General features: G+C 44.9%; 1 protein-coding gene across 1 annotated transcript in view; it reads right to left on the bottom strand.

The window, feature by feature from the left end:
- tp73 (tumor protein p73) overlaps positions 1-12,756 on the bottom strand; it is a gene marked incomplete at its 3' end in the record, with an annotated part of 19,126 nt that extends 6,370 nt beyond the window's left edge. Inside the window, exons 1-3 of the mRNA XM_079740792.1 lie at positions 12,536-12,756; positions 11,188-11,442; positions 1-29 (exon numbers count right to left, since the gene is read on the bottom strand). The exon at positions 1-29 is cut by the window's left edge and continues 158 nt beyond it. Coding sequence (XP_079596918.1) covers positions 1-29; positions 11,188-11,442; positions 12,536-12,556 — 305 coding nt within the window. The 5' untranslated portion in view covers positions 12,557-12,756. The remainder of the gene's footprint in view (positions 30-11,187; positions 11,443-12,535) is intronic.
- Positions 12,757-23,422: the final 10,666 nt, after the last annotated feature.

The raw sequence follows: 23,422 nt of genomic DNA, 5'->3' as shown, positions 1-23,422 counted from the left end.
CAGTACAGCTTCTTCAGCAGCGGGGAGTACTGCAGGGGGGAGAGGAGGGAGACAGAGGTGGGTGAGGAGGAGAGGAGAGAGAGGTGGGTGAGGGGTGAGGTTGAGGTGGGAGGGGGTGAGAGGAGGAGAGGAGAGGTGGATGAGGGGGAGATTAAGGTGGGAGGAGGAGGAGAGGGTGAGAGAGAAGGAGGACAGGAGAAGAGAGGCCATTTAAACACAGGTTTCAGTCCTCTCTGTTTGTATTGGTCCCCTCTTTGACAAAGACTCACACTTAGCTTCCAAGGCTGAAAATGATACGATAGGGTTTAATATGAGCAATTGGACTCCTGCTCATAACTTGTTCAGTAATCAGTATTTAATGTCATGACACCCACTGTTACAATGTATTATTTTGTAACAAGCTTTTCCTTAAACATATCTGTGTGCGTGTGTGGTTGTGTGCGTGTGTGTGTGTGCTTGAAAGAGAGAGAGAGAGAAATAAAGAGAGAGAGGGCATATAACGCTTTAAATTCAGCATGACCGCGGGGCATACATTCATGTGGGAAATATGTGGGAAAATGTGCAGATTGTGGCCATCAGCCAGCACACTCGCATCCTACTGTCGTGTGTGTTTGAAATGCTGCTCTGTACCTGTGCTTACTTTTAGTACTCATGTTCCTTTCTGCCAACCTGTGTGTCTGCCTGACTACCTATTTGCCTGTGTACCTGTTGATCCGTCTGTCTTCCTAAACGACTGCCTGTCATCGCTCCAGGGTGCGGACGGCAGTATGCCGCGACACCCAGCGGTGTTGGTGCTAGTATCGATTACCAACCAAGCCTGGGCCGGCTGCCACGAGTCACTCCACAACCCGGGGTCTATCAGCGTGACTCAAGTTAAGACTCAAGCAGTGGATTAAAGGCAACCACTTCTGCAGCAGAGAGGAACTGATGCCATAGGTGTTTAAGGAAATCAGGCGTCACACTTTTCTCTGCGGGTTTGAATCCATTGTTTCAGAGAGATGAATAACTTATTTGGCTGTTCTTCTCCCCAAGGTCTATGCTTCCAATTCTTCATAATCTTTAAAAAAAAAATCTGGCAATAAGTGCGATTATATCGTCACTTAGAGTCTCACTTTCAGGAAGCCTCTTCTTGTGCGTTTCTGTCTCTTAACTTACTATTAAATTGTTATTCTACTGAGCCAAGACATCCGTCTTCTGCAAATACTCTCCAAGTTCCACCCATGTGTCAATCAGCCACTTTGGGCCAATTGCGACGCTTCCTTAGAGGTCCTTGGATCCGCCCACCTGACATCCTAAGTTAAAGGGAGGGAGCGGTTGATATATGGGCAGGATGAGGACTTCCGAAGCCCCCTGCAACTAAACACACATACACATGCACAAACACACACACACACACACACACACACACACACACACACACACACACACACACACACACACTCATTACGTGAACTACTTTGAATGAAAATATTTTTGCCCGTAATCTACCATTCCCACCCTTCCAGTCAGCAGCTTGACAAGTCAGAACAGTGCCGCTATAGGATGAGTACATATGTCACGCTGTCAAGCTGTCAAACATAACAGACTGAGGAGACTACTGGCGTGAGACCTATGGAGAACACGTCCTCTGCACCCTCTGACTCCATCCCTGTTGGAAAATTGATCTCCCTTAAGGCTTGGCTTGCAATTGTGCTTTATTATGTAAGAAAAACTAAGGAAAACCCATTGGCTTCCCCAACTGTTATTGAAAACAAATGCAGGACCAATACTTGAGGTTGGTAGCTTTGCTTGTTATGGTAATGCATCTGTAATCTCCACTCCAGCTAGCTTTTCAACTCGCCAATATAACCATTTGGTGTTTTACGTGACCACCTTTTTCTGTCCAGCATTACATTGAAAATCGAAGAGACTTTCTACACTTTCTACACTCTCTGCCCTTTCTACATTTCTAATTTTTTTTCACACTTTCTTCACTTTTTAAGCTTTCCTGCCCATATCTTTTGATGTGAATTGACCTAGGGTACCTGAGCTGTGGCTCAGTGGTGCTGTGTTTGGACGGGGCCCTGAGACTAGGAGCATCATACAGCATAAGCCCTGCTCCTTCCTGGGTGCAGCCCGGTGCCGCAGGAGCCGTCTGAACTCGCCCACAAACAGACTGCTGCGCCGGCCAACATACTGTAGACACACACACACGCGCACACACGCACACGCGCATGGACATACATATACACACACACACACACAAAAGCACACACACACACACACACACACACACAAATGCATGCACACACACACATACACACACACACACACACACAAATGCATACACACACATACACACACAAACACACACACACAAATGCATGCACACACATGCATACACACATATACACACAAACACACAGACACACACAAACACACTTACATATACATGCACACACACACACACATTCTCACACACACACAAACAAATATATACTCACGTACCCACCTACACACACAAACGCACACACACGCACAGTAAGCAAGCAATGCATTGATATAATACGGAGATCATTTTGTGGTATAGTAAGATTGTGGCGACGGAAAAGAGGACGTTTAGCCAAAAATAATTACTAGGAATTATCGTCACTTAAGCAACAAGTGAATGGTCCTAGTAAGTAAGGAACGGTCTAGACCTATGCAGAGAAAGAGCAGTGAGCTAATGGACACACGGCGTGCCCTCTCTGTCATCGCTATCAAACAGCAGGGCTGGGTATCGCTATAACGGGGGTTATTTAGGTCTGGGGAGGCGAACGCTGCTCTTCGTATCAATGTTGTTGAGACTTGTGTGAACTCAGGAGCTAGGAGGACCGAAACTCTTCTTCATGGGAAAACCCCTGAGAGAGGTTCTCTGGCAGGGCGTAGCACAAGATTTATATGAATCCGTTTGTGCTCCTTTATCTGATAACTTACCTGTCCTATTCTTTCTACCATCCCTCCACCTTTCCATTAGGCAGGTCACCTCAGACCGCCTGTCAACCCATCCATCAAACCAAATGATTAAAGTCATGCTGCATTAAGAAGTTCCATTTGTACAATAGTGAACATGCAGGTAGTGATTAAGTGATTATTTTTCACTTAATCACACAAGAGAGAGAGAGAGAGACACACACACACACACACACACACACACACACACAGACAGAGAGAATACGGAGAGAGAGAGAGAGAGCGAGACAGAGAGGAAATATAGAGAGGGAGAGAGAGAATTATAATAAATATATATAGAGAAAGCAGAGAGAGAGAGAGAGAGAGAGAGAGAGAACATAATGGACCAACAGAGAGAAAAAGAGAGAAGAAAGATATATAGAGAGATAGAAGTAAGATAGATAGAGAGAGAGAATAAAGATAGAGATAGAAGACCGATATAGAGAGAGATGGAAGTAAGATAGAGAGGGAGAGAAGAAAGAGAGAGATAAAGTAAGCTAGATAGAGAGAGAGAGAAGAAAGAGAGAGAGAGAGACAGAGAGATAGAGAGAGCGAGAGAGAGTGAGAGAGAGAGAGAGAGAGAGAGAGAGACACGTTGCATGGAATAAGGACATGGATAGAGAGAATAGAGAACCAGAGAGAGAACCCATCAATTACTCCATCCATTATTCCATCCCTCCATCCCTCCCCTGTCCCCGGTCCGGTGTGGTGGACCAGGGACAGGTCCTGACTAGTTGCTGGAGACAGAGTGATAATTGCCGGAGTCATCCACACACACATGCAGCAGCTTGCCCGCTGAAAATTCGCTTAAGTGCCCAAATATGTTCACACATACACACAATCACACTCACACATGTGCACATACACAAGTGCAGATGGGCAAACAAACACACACACACACACACACACAGGTGGGCACACACATTCATAAACACACACACACACGCACACACACACACACACACACACATCTGCCCATATTCAATCCGATTCTGTTAATCTACAGTTTTATCGGACATCATCAGACACATAGAGGATAACATCGGAGAACATCATTCTGTCATGGAGCGCCCTAACACTTTCCTCAACGTGTTGGTAGTTGTTGTGAGAGAGTCTCCAGGAGGTGAGAGGAGGGAGATGTAATCAGCGTTAAACCTCTGGCCTAGTGTACCACAAGCCTCCCCACCTCAAGCATCCACGTGGCCTTCCATGGCCACCATCTTTAAACATTGATATACTCAGTCATTGAAGATAGGATACAGATTTTACAGAGACAAGAACAGGTATAGGTTTTATTCCCAGGCTGGGCTGTCCGTTGTCCTCACGTTGCCTCTAATTTATGACACATACCATAGTACTGGCTTAACAACTATTGCTTTGAATATCTGTCACTCAAAGTGACTTTCGAGTTAGGTCAACTCTAGCGTCAATGTTGTTTGTACCGTGCATTATTCATTTGGAAGGGATGCACGCATTCCAGCACGATCCCTTTTTAGTTGTTCACATGTTGTCAACAGTATTTTCACAAGATGTAACATGCAGGTAGAGAGCCATGAGAGGCAGCATCTTTATGTGCCGGACAGGGAAACTGCACAGGGCAGAGAGTTGAGAGAGTGAGGGTATGACCGGTTAGGAACCAGGGTCTCTGCGATTATTGGGAATGTGTGTGTGTGTGTGTGTGTGTGTGTGTGTGTGTTTGTGTGTGTGTGTGTGTGTGTGTGTGTGTGTGGTTATTGTCTGTGTGTGTGTGTGTGTGTGCATATATATATATATATATATATATGTGTGTATCTATGTGTTAATTGTATGTGTGTTTGTGGGAGTATGCATATTTATATGTGTGCATATGGTGTGTGTGTGTGAGTGTGCATATATATGCGTGTGTGTTTGTGTGTATGTGTGAGTGTTGTGTGTGTGAGAGTTTGTGTGTGTGTGAGTATGCATATGTATATGTGTGTGTGTGTGTGTGTGGGGGGGGGGGTGGCATGTTGGGGCCTGCGTCATGGCGGAGAGAGAGAAGCTATTAGTTGAAAAGAGATGGTTCTGACAAACCGCCATGTTGGGCGTGCTGTAGCCTGCCCCCCCCACCCCTTCTGACACCAATGTGTGGATGCAAGCACACACACTCACACACTCATACAGACATACACAGACCACACACACACACATACTCACACACACCACGTACACACACACCACACACCACATACACCACACACCATATGCATCACCCACACAACACACAAACAACACACCACATACACCACACACACATACACCACAAACAACACACACACTCTCACACACACACACACACACACAAACACACACACACACACCCATACACATACAAATACACACGCACACATACACACACATACACAAAAACATTTACGCATGCTTACACACACACACACACACACACACACACACACACACACACACATTTACATACAAACACGTAAACCAACACATTTACATATATACACATACACACACACCCCCTGAGTGTAGCTTCTAGCCATACATGCATTAGACCTCTCTATATTATATGGGATCAGAAGTCCCTCCCACGGGGGCCCAGGTTAGAGGGCTGAGATTAGTCTCCTATCCTGTAATGACAGGAAGGAGTGGTGGATGATATGGTGTCTTAACACACCCCAGTTGATGGAAGGCATTGAGAATAATGTGTTGTGTGGTGTGATATACCGCAACACATTTGATTCTATTCAACCGTTTCAAAGTTCTGGAATACATTTAATCTGGAAGGCCATGTGTGCAATAGTTAATGAGCAGGTAGCACAAAAATAACAAGCGGGGGCTTTTCCCTGCTCAAGAGTATTTATGTTTAAATAGCTTTAATCTCTCCACGCTGCCCACTCACATGGTGGGAGAGAGAGCGATAAAGAGAGAGAGAGAGAGAGAGAGAGAGAGAGAGAAAGAGAGAGAGAGAGAGAGCGAGAGGTGTGAGGGAGACAGAGAGATGGAGCATGAGATAGAGAGATAGAGAGAGAGGGATAGAGAAGGGTGAGAGAGAGATAGAGACAGCGAGAAGTAGAGAGAGGGATAGTGAAGGGTAAGAGAGCGATAGAGACAGAAAGAGATAGAGCGAGTGATAGAGAATGGTGAGTTAGAGAGAGAGCGGTGAGAAAGACAGAGAGAGCAAGAGAGAGAGAGAGAGAGAGAGAGAGAGAGAGATTGTTGATTGTTGTTATATTGTTACAGGTTGATATATGTACATATTGTTCTGATGTTCTCTATTGCTATTATATGTAATATTTGTAATACTGTAATGCTTTGGCAACACTGTTTGGTTTACCAATAGTCAATAAATGCCAATAAAGCTTTTTTGAATTGAATTGAATTGAGACAGAGAGAGTGAGAGAGCGAGAGAGAGAGAGAGAGAGAGATGGAGAGAGAGAGAGAGGGATAGAGAAGGGTGAGAGCGAGAGAGAGACAGAGAGGGATAGAAAATGGTGAGAGAGAGATAGAGAGACATAGAGAGAGATGGAGCAAGAGATAGAGAGACAGAGAGAGAGAGAGAGTGATAGAGAATTTTGAGAGAGAGATAGAGAGACAGAGAGAGAAGTGAGTAAAAGAAAGATACATGCTACAATTAAAGCCACAGATGTCAACCATAGCATGGCAGGGAGAGTGATAAAGGGTTGAGGAACTGAGACATTGCAAGCAAACAGATACAGAGATACAACTGCAGAGGTAATAAAATAGAGAGAGAGAAGGGTGATATAGAGAGGAGAGAGAGAGTGAGAGAGAGAGAATGGTGAGAAGGACAGTGAGATAGAGAGTGAGTGAGAGAAAAAGAGAGAGAGAGAATCGTTTAAAGGAGAGTGAGATAGAGAGAGTGAGAGAGAGAGAGCGAGAGAGATAGAGATAGTGAGTGAGAGAGATAGAGAGAGAGATGGAGAGAGAGAGAGAGAGAGAGAGAGAGAGAGAGAGAGAATGGTACAGAGGATCAGACAGACAGAGGACACGTGATCAAAGAGTGAGATGATAGGTGGATGATAGTGATCAATGGGCCCCCATGGCGTTCCCTCGCCCCTGGGGCCCCTGAGGCTCAGCCTGAGGAGCCCGGCCTTTGCGAACTCCCTCCAGTGAGGCAGACTCACTCCTACACATGTCTCTTGGTTACGCTGCGTGTTCTGACAATACACCGGATTACAAATGTTACTCACAGATGTAGACACACACACACACACACACACAGATGCAGACACACACATGCACACACACAAACAAATGGAGATTCACAAACTCATGCACACACACACACACAAAGGCAGACGTACACACAAAGATGCTGACACCCACACAAACACACACACACACACACACACACACACACACACACACAGATTCAAACACAGATTTGGTGGCTTCAATCCCTTCACATTAAAACACATTCCTTCCTTAAATTTATTGTTTTGAAGATGCACATATATATAATATAAGATCAAAATATGAAGGGATATTTGAAGGTGTTATAATAAGGAAAATGTTAAATTACAGAAAAGCCCACACACTTCTCAGTGAAATATCTACTTGTATAAAAGTTATATGAAGATAAAATAATCATATGAAGATCGATTAAGATATATGAGGACAATATTTGTGATATGATGATATAATAGCATCAATGAAGACCTAATAAGTTATATGAAGGTGTAATAAGGAGTATGGGAATATAAAGCCTTCAAATAGCAGTTAGATGCCTTGTCCTATGAAAGAATTTAATTATCCCTCGATCTTATAATGAGGTTCAAAGAGAGTGCATCCATCCATAAAGCCCTAGGTCCCGTTGTCTGTGGAACAACACCCCAGTAGACTACCTCCAGAGCTGTAAATAGAGAAAACTAAATTACCTAGCGCCACTTGGATATTAAGAATCCCTCCCATTTCAGACTCAACCTCCAGAATAAACCCTGGCTTCCCCGAAATCACTCCTTTTGTCTGCGGTTGCATCATCGTTGGAGTGAGTGTGTTTGTGCGTCCGTGTGTGTGTGTGTGTGTGTGTGTGTGTGTGTGTGTGTGTGTGTGTGTGTGTGTGTGTGTGTGTGTGTGTGTGTGTGTGTGTGTGTGTGAGTCAGCTTGTAACACTGTCTCATTGTCTCATGGAAACATGAATCTGTTCTGTCGTTGGTGGCCAGTGCCCCTGGCTAGCTAAAACACTCCGCAGCTCCGTTTGTTTTGGTGAGCTACTCTAGCGCTGGCAGGTGATTAAGAGGATAAGCTGTATCCTCCTCTGCTTCTCACAAAACCATGAAACCCCGGTCTGCTTGTGCGCTGTAGTGTCTGTTGGAAGTCACACCTGAGCAGATGGCAGACCAACCCTATGGTCTGACGGCTTGATCCGTCATTCTGTTTGGCGTTGTGTGTGTGAGTGTGTGTGTGTGTGTGTGTGTATGTGTGTGTTTTTGTGTGTGTTTGTGTTGTGTGTGTTTGGTGTTTGTGTGTGCTTGTATGTGTGTTTGGTGTTTGTGTGTGTTTGGTATGTCTGTGGATCTGTGTATGTATGTGTGTTTGGTGTGAGTCTGTGTGTGTGTGTGTGTGTGTGTGTGTGTGGGGGGGGGGGTTACTCAACGTTTGTTATCTGAGCTAGATGTTTAATCCTAGCTCAATGAGGTTACGGAAGAGGGACCAATGTATTGAGATGATTCCTTATGGATCTTATATTATGATTGTATCTTTGATCTTTTCTCATTAAGGGTTTTATCGTTGCAGAGCGTGTAGAGTGCGCTCAGGAATTTCATATATCACTTAATCACAGCAGCAAAGTTAGAATTCTAGCTCATTTTCCCATTTGAAAACCCTTTTGTTCATGTTGGGGAAATGTTTTCACCAGGAAAAAAAAACTGGAACTCAAACAAAAGAGTACAGTTGGACCGTTCACAAATTTGAATAAATAAAAAAATCCGAGCGCATCCCTTTGTAACGTCTTGTAAACATTGGTGACCTGGAAGTCTGCGGGGCGTGGGAGACTCGCTGGGCGAGCAGGGAGCACAGACGGACCCCAGGCGAGGACGGACGGCAGATTAAGGCGCCGGAGGTGACAGCACTGAGTGTGAGGAGGGCAGGGAAGGATCAGCGGAGCAGAGGGTAAAAGCGTCCAGAAGAAAGAGCGCGGGTCAAAGACCACCACTCCACCGGCCCGGCCGGGGATCTGCTTACAGCCCTGAGTAGAGGAGCCGAGACCCCCTACACGCGTGATTACCTCCTTATACCCACACAGGCTGGAGAGGACACACACATACACGCACACAAACACACCGCTTACTGACACACACACACACACACACAAACACACACACACACAAACACACACACACACACAAACACACAGCTTACTGACACACACACACACGTATGGTTGCTTGTGACACACACACACACACACAGGCACACAGCTCACAGACACATCCACATGCACACAAACCCACCGGCGACACACACAGACACAAACTAACACACACACACACACACACACAGACCCCCCCCCCCCCACACACACACACACACACCAACACACAGCTATGGAAACACACATCTTGATAATAAACACACACAAACACAAACAAACTCTTGTTTACATGTAACACATACCATCATGTGTATATGAGAGTGTATGTGTATTTTCCTCATGATGTTTGGCTCACAAAATCACATACTAATTCTCCCTCTCTTTCTCACTCACAAACACACAAGCTGATCCCCCAAACACCAAACACACACAAACACGCACAGAGGTAAACACACATACACACACACACACAGTTGGAGAAATGGCTTTGTCTCATGTTTCACAGAGGTCACCTATGTGACACTCACAGGTGACCGGTGAAGGGGGGCTGTAGGGTGGGCATGGAGAAGTTTTGGGGTCGGAGTATAGGGAGGAGGTGACACCTTTTCAGGGAGAATACTTGTTATTTAGCCGTGACAAATTACACACAGATCCCGTTTCACCCTCTGAACCAAAACGCGCGCCTGTTTTTCTATCCGTCTCTTTCGGTCAGTCTGTCTGACTGTCTTTCCATCTGTCTCTCTCTCTGTCTGTCTGTCTGTCTGTCTGTCTGTCTGCCTGTCTGTCCATCTGTCTCTCTCTCTGTCTGTCTGTCCATCTGTCTCTTTCTCTCTGTCTGTCTGTCTGTCTGCCTGTCCATCTGTCTCTGTCTGTCTGTCTGTCTGTCTGTCTGTCTGTCTGTCTGTCTGTCTGTCTGTCTGTTTGTCTGACTGTCTGTCTGTCTGACTGTCTGTCTGTCTGTCTATCTATCTGTCTGTCTGTCTGTTTGTCTGTCCATCTCTCTCTCTCTGTCTCTGTCTGTCTATTGCAGTTTAATTATGGTGCTGCTTTGATGGAATTATGAAGCTTTGTTTGGTTGAGCCAACTTGTGCTACTGACCGCTGTGCACACATGTGTACCCTTATTACTGCTATTCATGTCACTATTCATGTTTTCAGTAATACTAGTTGTAGTATTATTAAAGTTATATAATGTCCAATGTTCGCTTTTCTTGCGTTCAAAAACGTAGTCCACAAATGCAGATAGAAAATCAAATGAACCAGTCAGCGTAGCAGGACTTAAGTGAACCAGTCAGTGTAGCAGGACTTAAGTGAACCAGTCAGTGTAGCAGGACTTAAGTGTCATCGGAACTTCTCTTAACTTAAAGACATATCATCCCCTTGTGGAAATAATAAGGCTGACCAATGCTGTGAGGGTCTGAGCGCGAGGGACACCGCGTTTGTGAGCAACGTTAGAAAAAAAAGGCTGTGAAAATGATGCCAAGCTACTCGGAGCGATTTCACATTCCTCTGGTTACGATCTGAGGACCGAGGAGAAGACAGTGTGAGGACGATCTGCTACTTTCCCTCGCCAGACATGCCTTTTCATGTGCAGACTTGAAGGGATGAGACTGTGTGTGTGTGTGTGTGTGTGTGTGTGTGTGTGTGTGTGTGTGTGTGTGTGTGTGTGTGTGTTTGTGATTGTGATTGTCTCTCTCTGTCTGCGTTACTCATGTTCTCTCAATCACACGCACACACAAAGAGAAGCATCTGTAGAGTATGTACACACACACACACAAACGCAGGGGCATCTGTAGCATATGCAAATCCACAACACACACACACACTCTCTCTCTCACACACACACATACACACACACACACACAGACTCAAGCGGAAGTGTGTACGCGGCGGGCTACTCACGGTCCAGGTGGCGGACTTGGCGGTGCTGGACTGTTGGAAGGACACCTGGAAGGCGTGCGGGCCTGGGTAGTCTGTGTTGGAGGGGATGGCGGGCGCGGGCGACAGCCCCTCGAAGGTGGAGTTGGGCTGGGAGTAGGGCGAGGGCGCGGTGGGCACGGCGGAGGAGGAAGAGGCGTTCTCCGAGCCGTAGGGGCTGGTGGAGGCGGCGCGGCTGCCCAGGCTCTCCATGCTGCTGCTCAGCAGGTTGTACTGGGACTGCAGGGAGAGGGAGGTGGAGGAGAGGGAGGGAGAGAGGGAGAGAGGAGGGAGGATACAGGTAAAGGTGTTAAGTCTGGATGGGGGGGGGAGGGGCCGAGTTACATTGAAAGAAAGGAGGGAGGGGGAGCAAGGGGGTTGTGGTTGTGGGAAGTGTGTTTGTGTGCATGTGAGTCAGTTAATGAGTGTGTGTGTGTGTGTGTGTGTGTGTGTGTGTGTGTGTGTGTGTGTGTGTGTGTGTGTGTGTGTGTGTGTTGTTCTGTGTGTGTGTGTCATGGTGACGGATGTGTGAATGCAGACTATTGTGTACATTTTGACGCACAGTAAAAACAGAAAACAGATGACCAGCGCTAAGACAACATATGATGCACACGTGCATGTGTGTGTGTGTGTGTGTGTATGTGTTTGTGTGTGTGTGCGTGTGTTGGAGACTAAGAGTGTGTATCTGATCCCCCAGGGGCCCAGAGTTGTAAAGCAGTGGTTTTAACATGTGTCTGCCTAATTGCCTGTCATGCCCCTCTTTTCCCAACCGTGTTCCAGCAGAGGGAGATTTAACTCTGGGGTGTGTGTCTGACTGTGTATATGTTTGTGTGTGCATGTGCATGTGTGTGTGTGTGTGTCTGTGTGTGGTGACAGAGTTGTCAATATCAATACATTATGGCCTCAACACAAATACACTGACACACACACACACAGAATCCCTACTTCAATATTTTAGAGACATACATAATGAATGTATTGTCCAATATGTTAAACACATGCATACACATATACAAACACACACAAATCCTTTTCAGAAAAGACGTAACTCAGTAGTTAGTGTTTCATAAAAGTTGCGACAGGTACCGTTACCAGAAATAGACACAGCTCCGATGCAACACACTGGAGTAAAACCAGTAAGTCCATCACTCACTACTAACTTGTGGAGATGATGATGACTTTACTGGTACAGACATTCAATTAAATGAATTACATGGTTGTTAGCAAAACCGTGAAGGCACCACCACACACATACACACACAAACCCTCACACAAGCTCCCACTTACACACACACCAATCAGAAATCCTGACTACTAAAACGAATAAAGTTACCTTCTTCTTCACGTAGTACATCCTTTGGAGGCGCTCATATGTCTCGGAGCCTCAGTAGCACTAGCAGTAGCAGGAGTCGCTGTAGTAGTGTAAGTGGTAGTAGCAGTAGTAGCACTAGTAGTCGTAATGTCCACACACAACCTCCTCCAAGGAGAGATGGACGACCACCTAGCAAGCAGAGTCCCTCACTACGACACTGTACCACACGCTACCACATGGCATCCATACACACATCCGCCTACGAACCCAGAGAGAGAGAGTGCAGAGAGCAGGGAGGCAGTAGGGACGGAGCCAGAGAGTAGAAGAAGTGAGGGATGATGGGAACCCCCCCCCAAAAAAAGAGATGAAAAATGCTATGGTTGCTCTAATTATGGCATGCCCGGACATAGACGGCAACGCTGGGACACATGTACGCACATGCTCCTGACACCTTGCGAAGGCCTGCCGTAGGTAAACACTGTCTCGTCTCACAAGCCCTGAGGGGGCGAGAGAGAGAGAGAGAGTGAGAGAGTGAGAGAGAGAGAGAGAGAGAGAGAGAGAGAGAGAGAGAGAAAGAGAGAGAGAGAGAGGGAGAGAGAGAGAGAGAGAGTGAGAGAAAGAGAGAGAAAGAGAGAGAGAGAGAGAGAGAGAGGGAGAGAGAGAGAGAGAGAGAGAGAGAGGGGGAGGGAGGGAGGGAGAGAGAGAGAGAGAGAGAGAGAGAGAGAGAGAGAGGAATAAGAGAGGCAGGTCTCATAAATTAACCTCAGAGACAGAGTTCAAGGGTCAATGAGGGAATCGCTTGTGGTGCGTACAGCGGAGGCAGGACGTGCCCTCGGGATGGCTGTCAGATAGGACCAGGACTAGGAGCTGTTTGATAAGAGGTTCAGAAAGGCCAAGTTAAACTAACCGTTGGGGTCATTTCATTGCTTTTAAAGGGATATTTGACATTTTTTTACTTTATATATAATTTCATTTAGTTTAACAAAAATGTCTCAAACTGTAATCTTTTAAAACTTTAGCTACTACTAATGCTCTTTTCTCTGTGAAAGAGGCTAAATAAATAAATTTACCAAACACTGGGTAAATATCAAGGTAAACACTGGGTTTGGATTTCAATGGTGAACCCATTTAATGATGTAAATTACAGTAGAAATGTTTACTTGTTACATAGTAACCTAGTAGGAAGACATTCTATTACATAACTATACCATGGAAATAGGCTAATGTAATTGTATTATTTCCTTCATCTTGATAGGATCAATCGAACAACCAAAACCTATTTTCTGTCTGTTTATCAGAAGTTTACAAGAAGACACGTTAAGATTACTGTCATTCCCAGACAAGAAATTTGAGCCATCAATGGGCAAAAACAAATACATTAAAGCTAAAGTCGGAAACACAGAAACAACCCTCATGTTGAAATCCTCCACCATACATGTGGCTTCCCCATCGGGGAGAGGCAGACCTGGCAGAGGTGGTAGACATCGAACTGTTTAAGTCAGGGTACCTTCATTCACAACTGCCTCAAGGTTGTGTTCACACACATGTCAAGCTGTAAGATTCACTCTGCTGACACAACAGGCTTCTCCGTGACTTGTGTCAATGGAATTGTCGTTCATATAAACACAATAGTCGTGCTGAATACTAGCCAGGAATGCAGAACGATTTTTGCTATAGGTTGTTTACATTCAGGAAATCAGCTATAAGATTAAAGTCTAATTACGCATGTCCGGTCATCCAAGCATATTGATTTATACTTTTAAATATTTCATAAAAAAAACAAAATGTTATTATTTTGTTATCTTAAAACTTTTTTGTTACCTGTGGAGTTCCTAATCCACTGTAATGCTGTGTTCCCCATGGTGTTCGTTTAAGGGACGTCAGCCAATCACATCAACCACTTGAAGCCGTTGGCATGGAGGCAGAAGATAGATGGGCATACCACTCTCTAAAGTATATGGAAATAAATACCTGCGCTTTGATCTCGTTGTCATGGAGATTAGCGCACACAAAGGCTCCCGTCTCCCTCTTAGTGTTGGACCTTTCAGATCAGTGGTCCCTACTTCAGCAGGTATTGTCAAGAGGGGGTTCCCACATACACAGTTAGCCCAGGTGCTGCTATCAACTGTCGAAAATCATTTACACCCCCAACACACACACACACACACACACACACACACACACACACACACACACACACACACACACACACACACACACACACACACACACACACACACACACACACACACACACAACACACACACACGCAGGTGTGCTTCGTTGTACCACCTTGATTTTCTGAGCAACAAGTTGAAACAGACTGAAACCATCACTTCACGGTTAGGTATGTGTGCACTTAAGTTTGGATACGTTCTCTACGTATATGTGTGTGTGCCTGTGTGTGTGTGCGCGTGTGTGTGTATGCCTGTGCGTGTGCGTGTGTGTGTGTGTGAGTGAGCATATTCAAGCGTTTACACTTCCTGTGCCGACCATATCCAACGTCCCCTATGGGCAGCCATCTTGTCGGCTGTCACTCAAAGTTTTGCTTTGAAGGCTGAAAACGTTTTTCTGTTTATCCTTTCATGTCCGGGTGTAAGCCAGCCTCACAGCCTCAGCCTTGTGTGTCAATGTGGGGGAAAACACAAAAGAGCTGAAGACATGGATAAGAATATTACTCCGCTATTGAGCTGTATTCACCGCTGCTATATATGCCATCAAGGGCCTTGTACATAGAAGCGCTGTAACACTACCCATACAGAAGCCATAAACTATATCAGGAGATAAAGTCCCCGCAGTATTGGTCATCAGACCACTGAACACGGTAATACTCTAACTATTTAAAGGAACTAGTCATGTCAAGTTAACAGTTAACAATGCTCAAAGTCGTTGCGGACCAGGATGGCCCATGTGTGTAGTAGTGTGTAGACAGGCTGCCCCCTGGTAGGCAGGGCTACAAACTGCATCTAACACTTTGACATTGACTTTGACTTTTAGTGACTTCTGACTTCTGACAACAAATCTTTAATGAATGTAACATAACCATTATTTTTTACCAATGTAAACAAAGTTCCAGTCACCACTCAAACAAATTGAGGATGGACAAATATACACTTTCAGATTCATGACTAACTTCTTCTAAGGTGGTCAGCACGTGAACCTTATTGGCTAAGCCTCAACCCATCATTTAATGGAAGTCACTCAGCCTGAACAATCCGCCCTGAACAAAAACCCTAAACATCCCCAAGTAAGCTATCAGCACAAAAAACTAATCAGCTGCCTGATTGCGTTATCTCTTGACGAAATAACGTGAATTGCCCAAAATCCTCCAAACAGTCACAAACAACAACAACAACAACATCAACAACAACAACAGCAACAAACCAGCCGCTCTGGTGTACCTTACCGTGCCACACCGCTGAGAGTGCTCCCCAACACAGAGCATGTTCAGGATGCTAAGTGTGTATCCTTGACCTATCTGCGGTCAACGATAAACAGTAAACCATAAGCAAGCCCAGGAGCAACCATAGGACCGCTACACTGGGGGCGCCGCCGCCAATGCCATGAAGGCTAACCACGACGTCGCTGATCCAACCACGGCAGCCTCTCCTGAGGATAGCAGCGATGGAGACGAGAGGCGAGTGTAAACAATACTCTACTCTACTCTACCCTACTCCCCTCTGACTGAGAGCTGGGGGATACTGGGGGACATGATGCTGAGCTTCTAGGGGACAGGGCTTTCCTCGCAGCCGGTCCTCCACCTGTGCATCTCACTGACTGGGCCTCCTCCTCCTCCTCCTCCTCGTCCTCCTCCTCCTCCTCCATCATCTCCCCTCCATGCGACACCACACCTCAGTCGTCACACTGCCATGACTATTCATTAACCATGCAGGCAAGTCTGGGCCTGCCCACCCATAGATTACATCCTACCAATAATCAGGTGTGTGTCCCTGTGTGTGTGTGTGTGTGTGTGTGTGTGTGTGTTTATGTTTTTATTTGTGTGTTTTCTTTTCGGAGGAGGGGGGTTAACTCTGTTATGCTTACTTTTGTTGTACTTTGTTTTTAGTAGTAGGAGACAAAAAAGTGCAGAGCATATTTTACCACAAGGCAACTAGGTGCAAACGCACACACAAAAGTGCCCCCCCCACACGCACACACACACACACACACACACACACACACACACACACAAAGCACACACACACACACACACACACACACACACAAAAGCACACACGCGCGCGCACACACACACACACACACACACACACACACACACACAAACACACAAACACACACACCATATCCACAGATGGCTCTAAAGTGGAACGTAGGGTTTAATTAGGGTGTGTTTGGCCCCTCCCCCAGGCCCCCAGGGGGCTGGTGCAGGAGAAGAGAGGGAAAGGGTAGCGCAGGAGAGGGAAACTATGGAGGGATTCTCCGGCTCAGTGGAGGGAAAAGGAAAACTGGAAGAGATGATCTGTTTGTTTGCTTATTCATTGGCTGTTTTCTCTCTTGGATGTCAAACTAGGTGCAGATAAACTCCTTATTGGAGATTATCCACAATATCCAGATAACTTTGTTTGTTTGTAACTTTTGATTGTTTCAAGAAAAATGTACAGATTTGAATGCATTATTTCCAAATGTGGGAAATGTTTTAGTTGTATGTGTATATTTGCTGTGCTTAAATGACCCCAAGAAAGTATTTTCCATTCAGTGCAAGCAACTGATCATCAATACTTGATCATCTTTACTGATAATCGATAACGTAGGACTCTGAATCAGTGTCAGAAGCAACTCATTTAGCCCTGCCTTTGTTTTAGTCGGGATCAGACTCAAACTTTATTTTGTTGGACTAAACAAAACCATTTAAACAAACGTCCCTCTTGGGTGTGTATTCAATCGGCTGACAACTGTGCCCCAGTTACAATTTAAGATGAAAACTCTTCAAGAGGATAGATTGATGGCTCCAACTAACCCATAAGTGCTCAAACTAGCAACACAACACTGCCAAAACTCAGTGGGAAAGCGGCAAAGCTTGGGAAATCATCCCAGGATGTCTGGAGGCTGGACGGGCAGACACAGGCACACAGTCAATAAAAGAGATTTGCCCTGATGCTCTCATTCATTTTCCACCTCAGGTAAGGTAGAGACTTGAATGGCAGGAAGATCTTAAACATGTTGCACTTATGTAACCTGTGCGTCCTCAACTAGTACACTTCTAAAATCCCACACAGAATTGATTCGGGGGAGAATACTGTTGTGGCTATAAGGATGTCTGACTCCCAGGTGAACTGGGTTCGAACCCCAGTGTCCTCAGTCTACCTTTAGGCATTCTGGAGCAGGCTGCCCCTACATGCCCAACATGGATCTAATTTTTTTTGGGAATTGGTATTGATGCATCAATACAGTTCTTAGAATTGGTATTGATGTATCAATACAGTTCTAAGTATTGGTATAAATGTATAAATACAGTTCTAAGTATTGGTATTGATGCATCAATACAGTTCTTAGTATTGGTATTGACGTATCAATACAGTTCTAAGTATTGGTATTGACGTATCAATACAGTTCTAATTATTGGTATTGATGTATCAATACAGTTCTAAGTATTGGTATTGATGCATCAATACAGTTCTAAGTATTGGTATTGATGTATCAATACAGTTCTTAGTATTGGTATTGATGTATCAATACAGTTCTTAGTATTGGTATTGATGTATCAATACAGTTCTTAGTATTGGTATTGATGTATCAATACAGTTCTTAGTATTGGTATTGATGTATCAATACAGTTCTTAGTATTGGTATTGATGTATCAATACGGTTCTTAGTATTGGTATTGATGTATCAATACAGTTCTTAGTATTGGTATTGATGTATCAATACGGTTCTTAGTGTTGGTATTGACGTATCAATACCGTTGAGCACCCACCATGACGCCGTCCTCCAGGTCCCTCATGTGGTAGACGTCCATGCAGACCTCGGTGGCCCCCCGGTGCCCCCCCGGGGTGCTGGTGGAGGGCACCGGCCGCTCCCCCGACTGGTCCCCCGGGGGCATCTCGTAGTAGGTGGTGTCAGGCTCCCTGTGGAGAGACCCCGGAGGGGGGGGCGTTAGCACTCTGGCGGGGCGTGGCCGCGTCTCTAGTATGTCAGGGAGAGACATGACCATCAGGTGGAGATGGAACGGCCCCACGTGAGGAAAGGGGGGGAGGCTGACCGTGTAGTTATGGTGGATGTTGTAGGTTTTATTCCTATGAGGGGATGCTCTGGTGCTATGCATTGGCTAGCAGCAACACCTGCACTATAATGTACCGTATTTCCCACACTATAACGCGCACCGGATTATAAGGCGCACCTTCAATGAATGACCTATTTTAGAACTTTTTTCATAAATAGGGCGCACCGGATTATAAGGCGCATAGCATAGAAGATACTGCAGTCAAACGTTTGACTGGGGATGCGTTATGCATCCACTAGATAGAGCTGTGCTAATTGTATAGCTTGTCACGCGCAACGCAACTGTGAGGACGAGTTGCTGCATTTAGCAGATATAAAACTGGAACCTTTACGACAAAAAAGTAAAACACAATTACGCAGTTCCAAACCTTAGATTTTTTAAATATCTTGCAAACGTGAATGATACAAAGTAGAGCATCGCACCCTCGAATCTTGTAGTGTGGCCAGTCTTCCACCCGATTTCCTGGCTCTGTGATCGTATAGTGTGACCTTCCTAATAGTGGAGGAATATCTGTATATCAATTTTATTATTATTAAATTGTTTTTATTGGTTTTTCATACTGAAACATTTTGACAGAGCGCCGTTTACAACCAGTATGGATCAACCAATTAACCAATTGATCCATATATAAGGCGCTCCGGATTATAAGGCGCACTGTCGTTTTTTGAGAAAATTACCGGCTTTTAAGTGCGCCTTATAGTGCGGAAAATACGGTACCTATAGTGCTTTAGCTACAGAGCTATGATGTACCTCTGGTGCTATAGCTACTGAGCTATGATGTACCTCTGGTGCTATAGCTACAGAGCTATGATGTACCTCTGGTGCTATAGCTACAGAGCTATGATGTACCTCTGGTGCTATAGCTACAGAGCTATAAGGTCCCTCTGGTGCTATAGCTACTGAGCTATGATGTACCTCTGGTGCTATAGCTACTGAGCTATGATGTACCTCTGGTGCTATAGCTACAGAGCTATGATGTACCTCTGGTGCTATAGCTACAGAGCTATGATGTACCTCTGGTGCTATAGCTACAGAGCTATAAGGTCCCTCTGGTGCTATAGCTACTGAGCTATGATGTACCTCTGGTGCTATAGCTACTGAGCTATGATGTACCTCTGGTGCTATAGCTACAGAGCTATAAGGTCCCTCTGGTGCTATAGCTACAGAGCTATGATGTACCTCTGGTGCTATAGCTGCAGAGCTATGATGTACCTCTGGTGCCATGTGTTGGTTAGCAGCAACGCCTGAACTATAATATACCTATGGTGCTATAGTTACTGAGTTATAAGGTACCTCTGCTCTGGTGCTATGTGATGGTTAGCAGCAACACCTGCACTATAATGTACCTATAGTGCTATAGCTACAGAGCTATAAGGTCCCTCTGGTGCTATAGCTACAGAGCTATAAGGTACCTTGGGTGCTATGCGTTGGTTAGCAGCAACACCTGAGCTATAATGTACCTATGGTGCTATAGCTACTGAGCTATAAGGTACCTCTGGTGTTATGTGTTGGTGAGCAGCAACAGCTGAGCTATAAAAAACCTCTGGCTGACTTTTTGGGGAATTACCAAAAGATGCACTTAAAACAAAAGCTGCTTTTTTGTAAAGGAGATGAGATTAATAAAATGGCTGTTTAAAATTCGCAAGAGTCTTAATCTAATATAAAAAACGATACATTTTCTGACATATGTTGTTTCTCTTCATTGATTTGTTGCAAGTCTTTTATGGATTACAAACACTCATATTGTACAATATATATCATACTAAAAGTACAAGATATTGTTAAGAACATTACCAATATGCAAACAGACGTTGGCAATGCCTTGGGGTTTAGATGAGACAAGAGCGCAGAACGATAATATAATGGTGTGAAGATGGGACTTACAAGGAACTCCACAGGTGTTCAAAGGTGCCTCCCTCCTCCGCAGCTGTGACCTGGGACATCTTTAATGATGGGATGTCCAGCGAAGGGTATATCACTCTGTAAACACACACACACACACACACACACACACACACACGCACACACCGAGGCACACACACATAAAGAAATAAAAATATCATGATGCGCATGTGTACAAATGTTCCAATAACTGATACACAATGAAATGACTCAATTTGATTGAATCTTACTATTGATCAACACAATATTTATCTTTATTTCATATTCTCCATAGAGCTGTATAATAATAAAACCAGCCATTTTGTCCCGTTATAATATATATATATATATTGGTATTTGTAATGTGAAATGTATTTGATTTTTGCATTATCTATCCACGGCGGAGAGTTGCCTATAATAGTTGCATACATGAAAGTAGATTTAACCATCCTTCTCAATCTCAGTTGTGTAATAGGTAATAGCCTACTCTCATATTAGGAGTCTGTGATATCGCTTATAATGCCCCTAAATTAACCAGCAAGATTAATCATACATACAAGTCAAACAGTCAGTCACAAAAACAACAAACAAACTCACAGAAACGCACGCGCGCGTGCCCACACACACACACACACACACACGCACACACACACACACACACACACACACACACACCATCCAGGTGTGATCGCATCAGTGTGTACATGACGGAGGTGTCCGGGGGGCGCGGGCGTGCCCAGACCCGTCCGCATCGTCACCCTCTCCTCCCTGAAGACGCACGACGGCTCGTGGCACCGAACGAAAAATAATCCAATTCCTTTCTGCACCTCGCCGACCGGGCGCTCGACTTCTACACCCGATGCTTCATACATCCCATAGGCCTCTTTCCTTAAGGCTGGGAGGAACTGTTACATTTCAATGTTTCAACAATGTCCCGTTGGCGAATTGAGGCCCGATGTGGACTCACGCTTTTGAGATGATTTCTCTCCAAGCTCTATAACCATAGACATGTCTGTCTCTTCGCGTGCAAATTACTTTTCAGTTTTAGAACTTTATGCCTTTGCATTCCGGCATATCATGCGATGCATGTAGAAGTGTCAACAAGTTATTATTGGCTTAATTGTAAAAACCGCAACAACAAAAACATATACCACCTAAACAAATGACAGGCCTACCGCGTATGATGATACAAGTTTGGTTTGGTTTCCTCAAAGTCACCAACTTCTCAGACAGCTTAAATGATAAGATGTAGGAACTACAGCATTGACAACAGTGTTGGATCTGCACCACGAACGCTCGCAGCATGTTGGAGGTTGCGTCCAAAGTTTGTTTAATACTCGGCTGTGTTCCGCACCACATCTCCTTAGTAACCGTTGCGCTGCGCAGCGGAAACTGGGGCAAAAGATCACGACTCGAGGATGCAAGTTGCGCGCTGGCCTATTTATAGGAATAGTGCAAATATAATGAATATCGACGTACAAATGATATTAATAACTAGGCCTGTTTTATAATTAATTATATCATGTCTTTATCAGCGTCTACCCAATGTTGTGTCCGCACCATGTCCAATGTTAGGTTCGGAATCTGTAAACAAAATGTGCGTTTTGTTCTGTTCTTGATCGATTTGAGCCTATAATCTTAAGAAGCGGTGTTCATATCGATTGATGATAAGAGTTGTTTGTTGATCGATTCATTAAGAACTTGAAGACCCTCTTTTCTTTTTACCATGGGTCAATGAGCTGGTCATAGTCCACACACAAGCACGCACGCATGCACAAACACACACACACACACACACACACACACACACACACACACACACGCACGCACGCACGTACACACACGCGTGCACAAACGCGCGCAAACGCACGTGCGCGCACATATTGGTTCTGGAACTCTGGAGCAGCTGTGCGAGAGCCAATTAGATTCCCGCTATTCCCGCGGTGGCTGCCGCCTCTGGAACCCTCGCGCTGCGCTGCTAATTGAGAATCCACCCGGACATCAGCCAGGGGTTTCACTTAGCAGCCTACCACGCGTAAGGCTGGGCGTCCGTTCCTCATATCTCACTGATAGGGTCGCATGTGATCCTACACTTAAAGAAAACCCTTCCGTTTGTTATCCAGTAAACAGACTACACGGTGCTGTAGCCTAAAGTTCCAAAGGGTAGGACTGCTGTCGGTGGTATTTTGTTCACCTGCTGTCACTGCGCCTATGACAACGCACACACACACACACACACACACACACACACACACACACACACACACACACACACACACACACACACACACACACACACACACACACACACACACACACACACACACACACACACACATTTTACTGCTACGGGGCATTTAATATAAAGAATCCCAATTGAATCGTAACGATAATAACGATGTGGTGATTTAAAATGGTTATCCAGAAGGCCCATATTGGGACAATTTATACCAATTAAATGATAGACATAGTGAAGCCTTTCTATCGTGTAGGCCTTTACATTTTGGGAAATATATGTAGGCTATTTATTGTATTGGCTACTTTAATAAATCGGCACCTTTTTGTCATCTTTTATTTTACATTTTTAAACCTTTTGCGGGTGGAACAGTAAGAAATAACAATTTTAACGAGGATGCTTAGCAATTCATTTTATTCAAGGCTGCTTGATGCTGAAGGTGGCAACAAAATTTATCATCTAATCTTACACATGATCTAGACCTACGGATTAGCTTGCAAACACATTTCCTAAAAAACCCTTTTTTAATCAATTACATTCTAGGCCTATA

The sequence above is a fragment of the Pollachius pollachius genome (genome assembly GCF_949987615.1).
Source record: "Pollachius pollachius genome assembly, chromosome: 8".
NCBI classification, from domain to species: Eukaryota; Metazoa; Chordata; class Actinopteri; order Gadiformes; family Gadidae; genus Pollachius; species Pollachius pollachius.
Note: the sequence above shows the minus strand (reverse complement) of the source record. Positions and strands in the feature narration are given on the sequence as shown.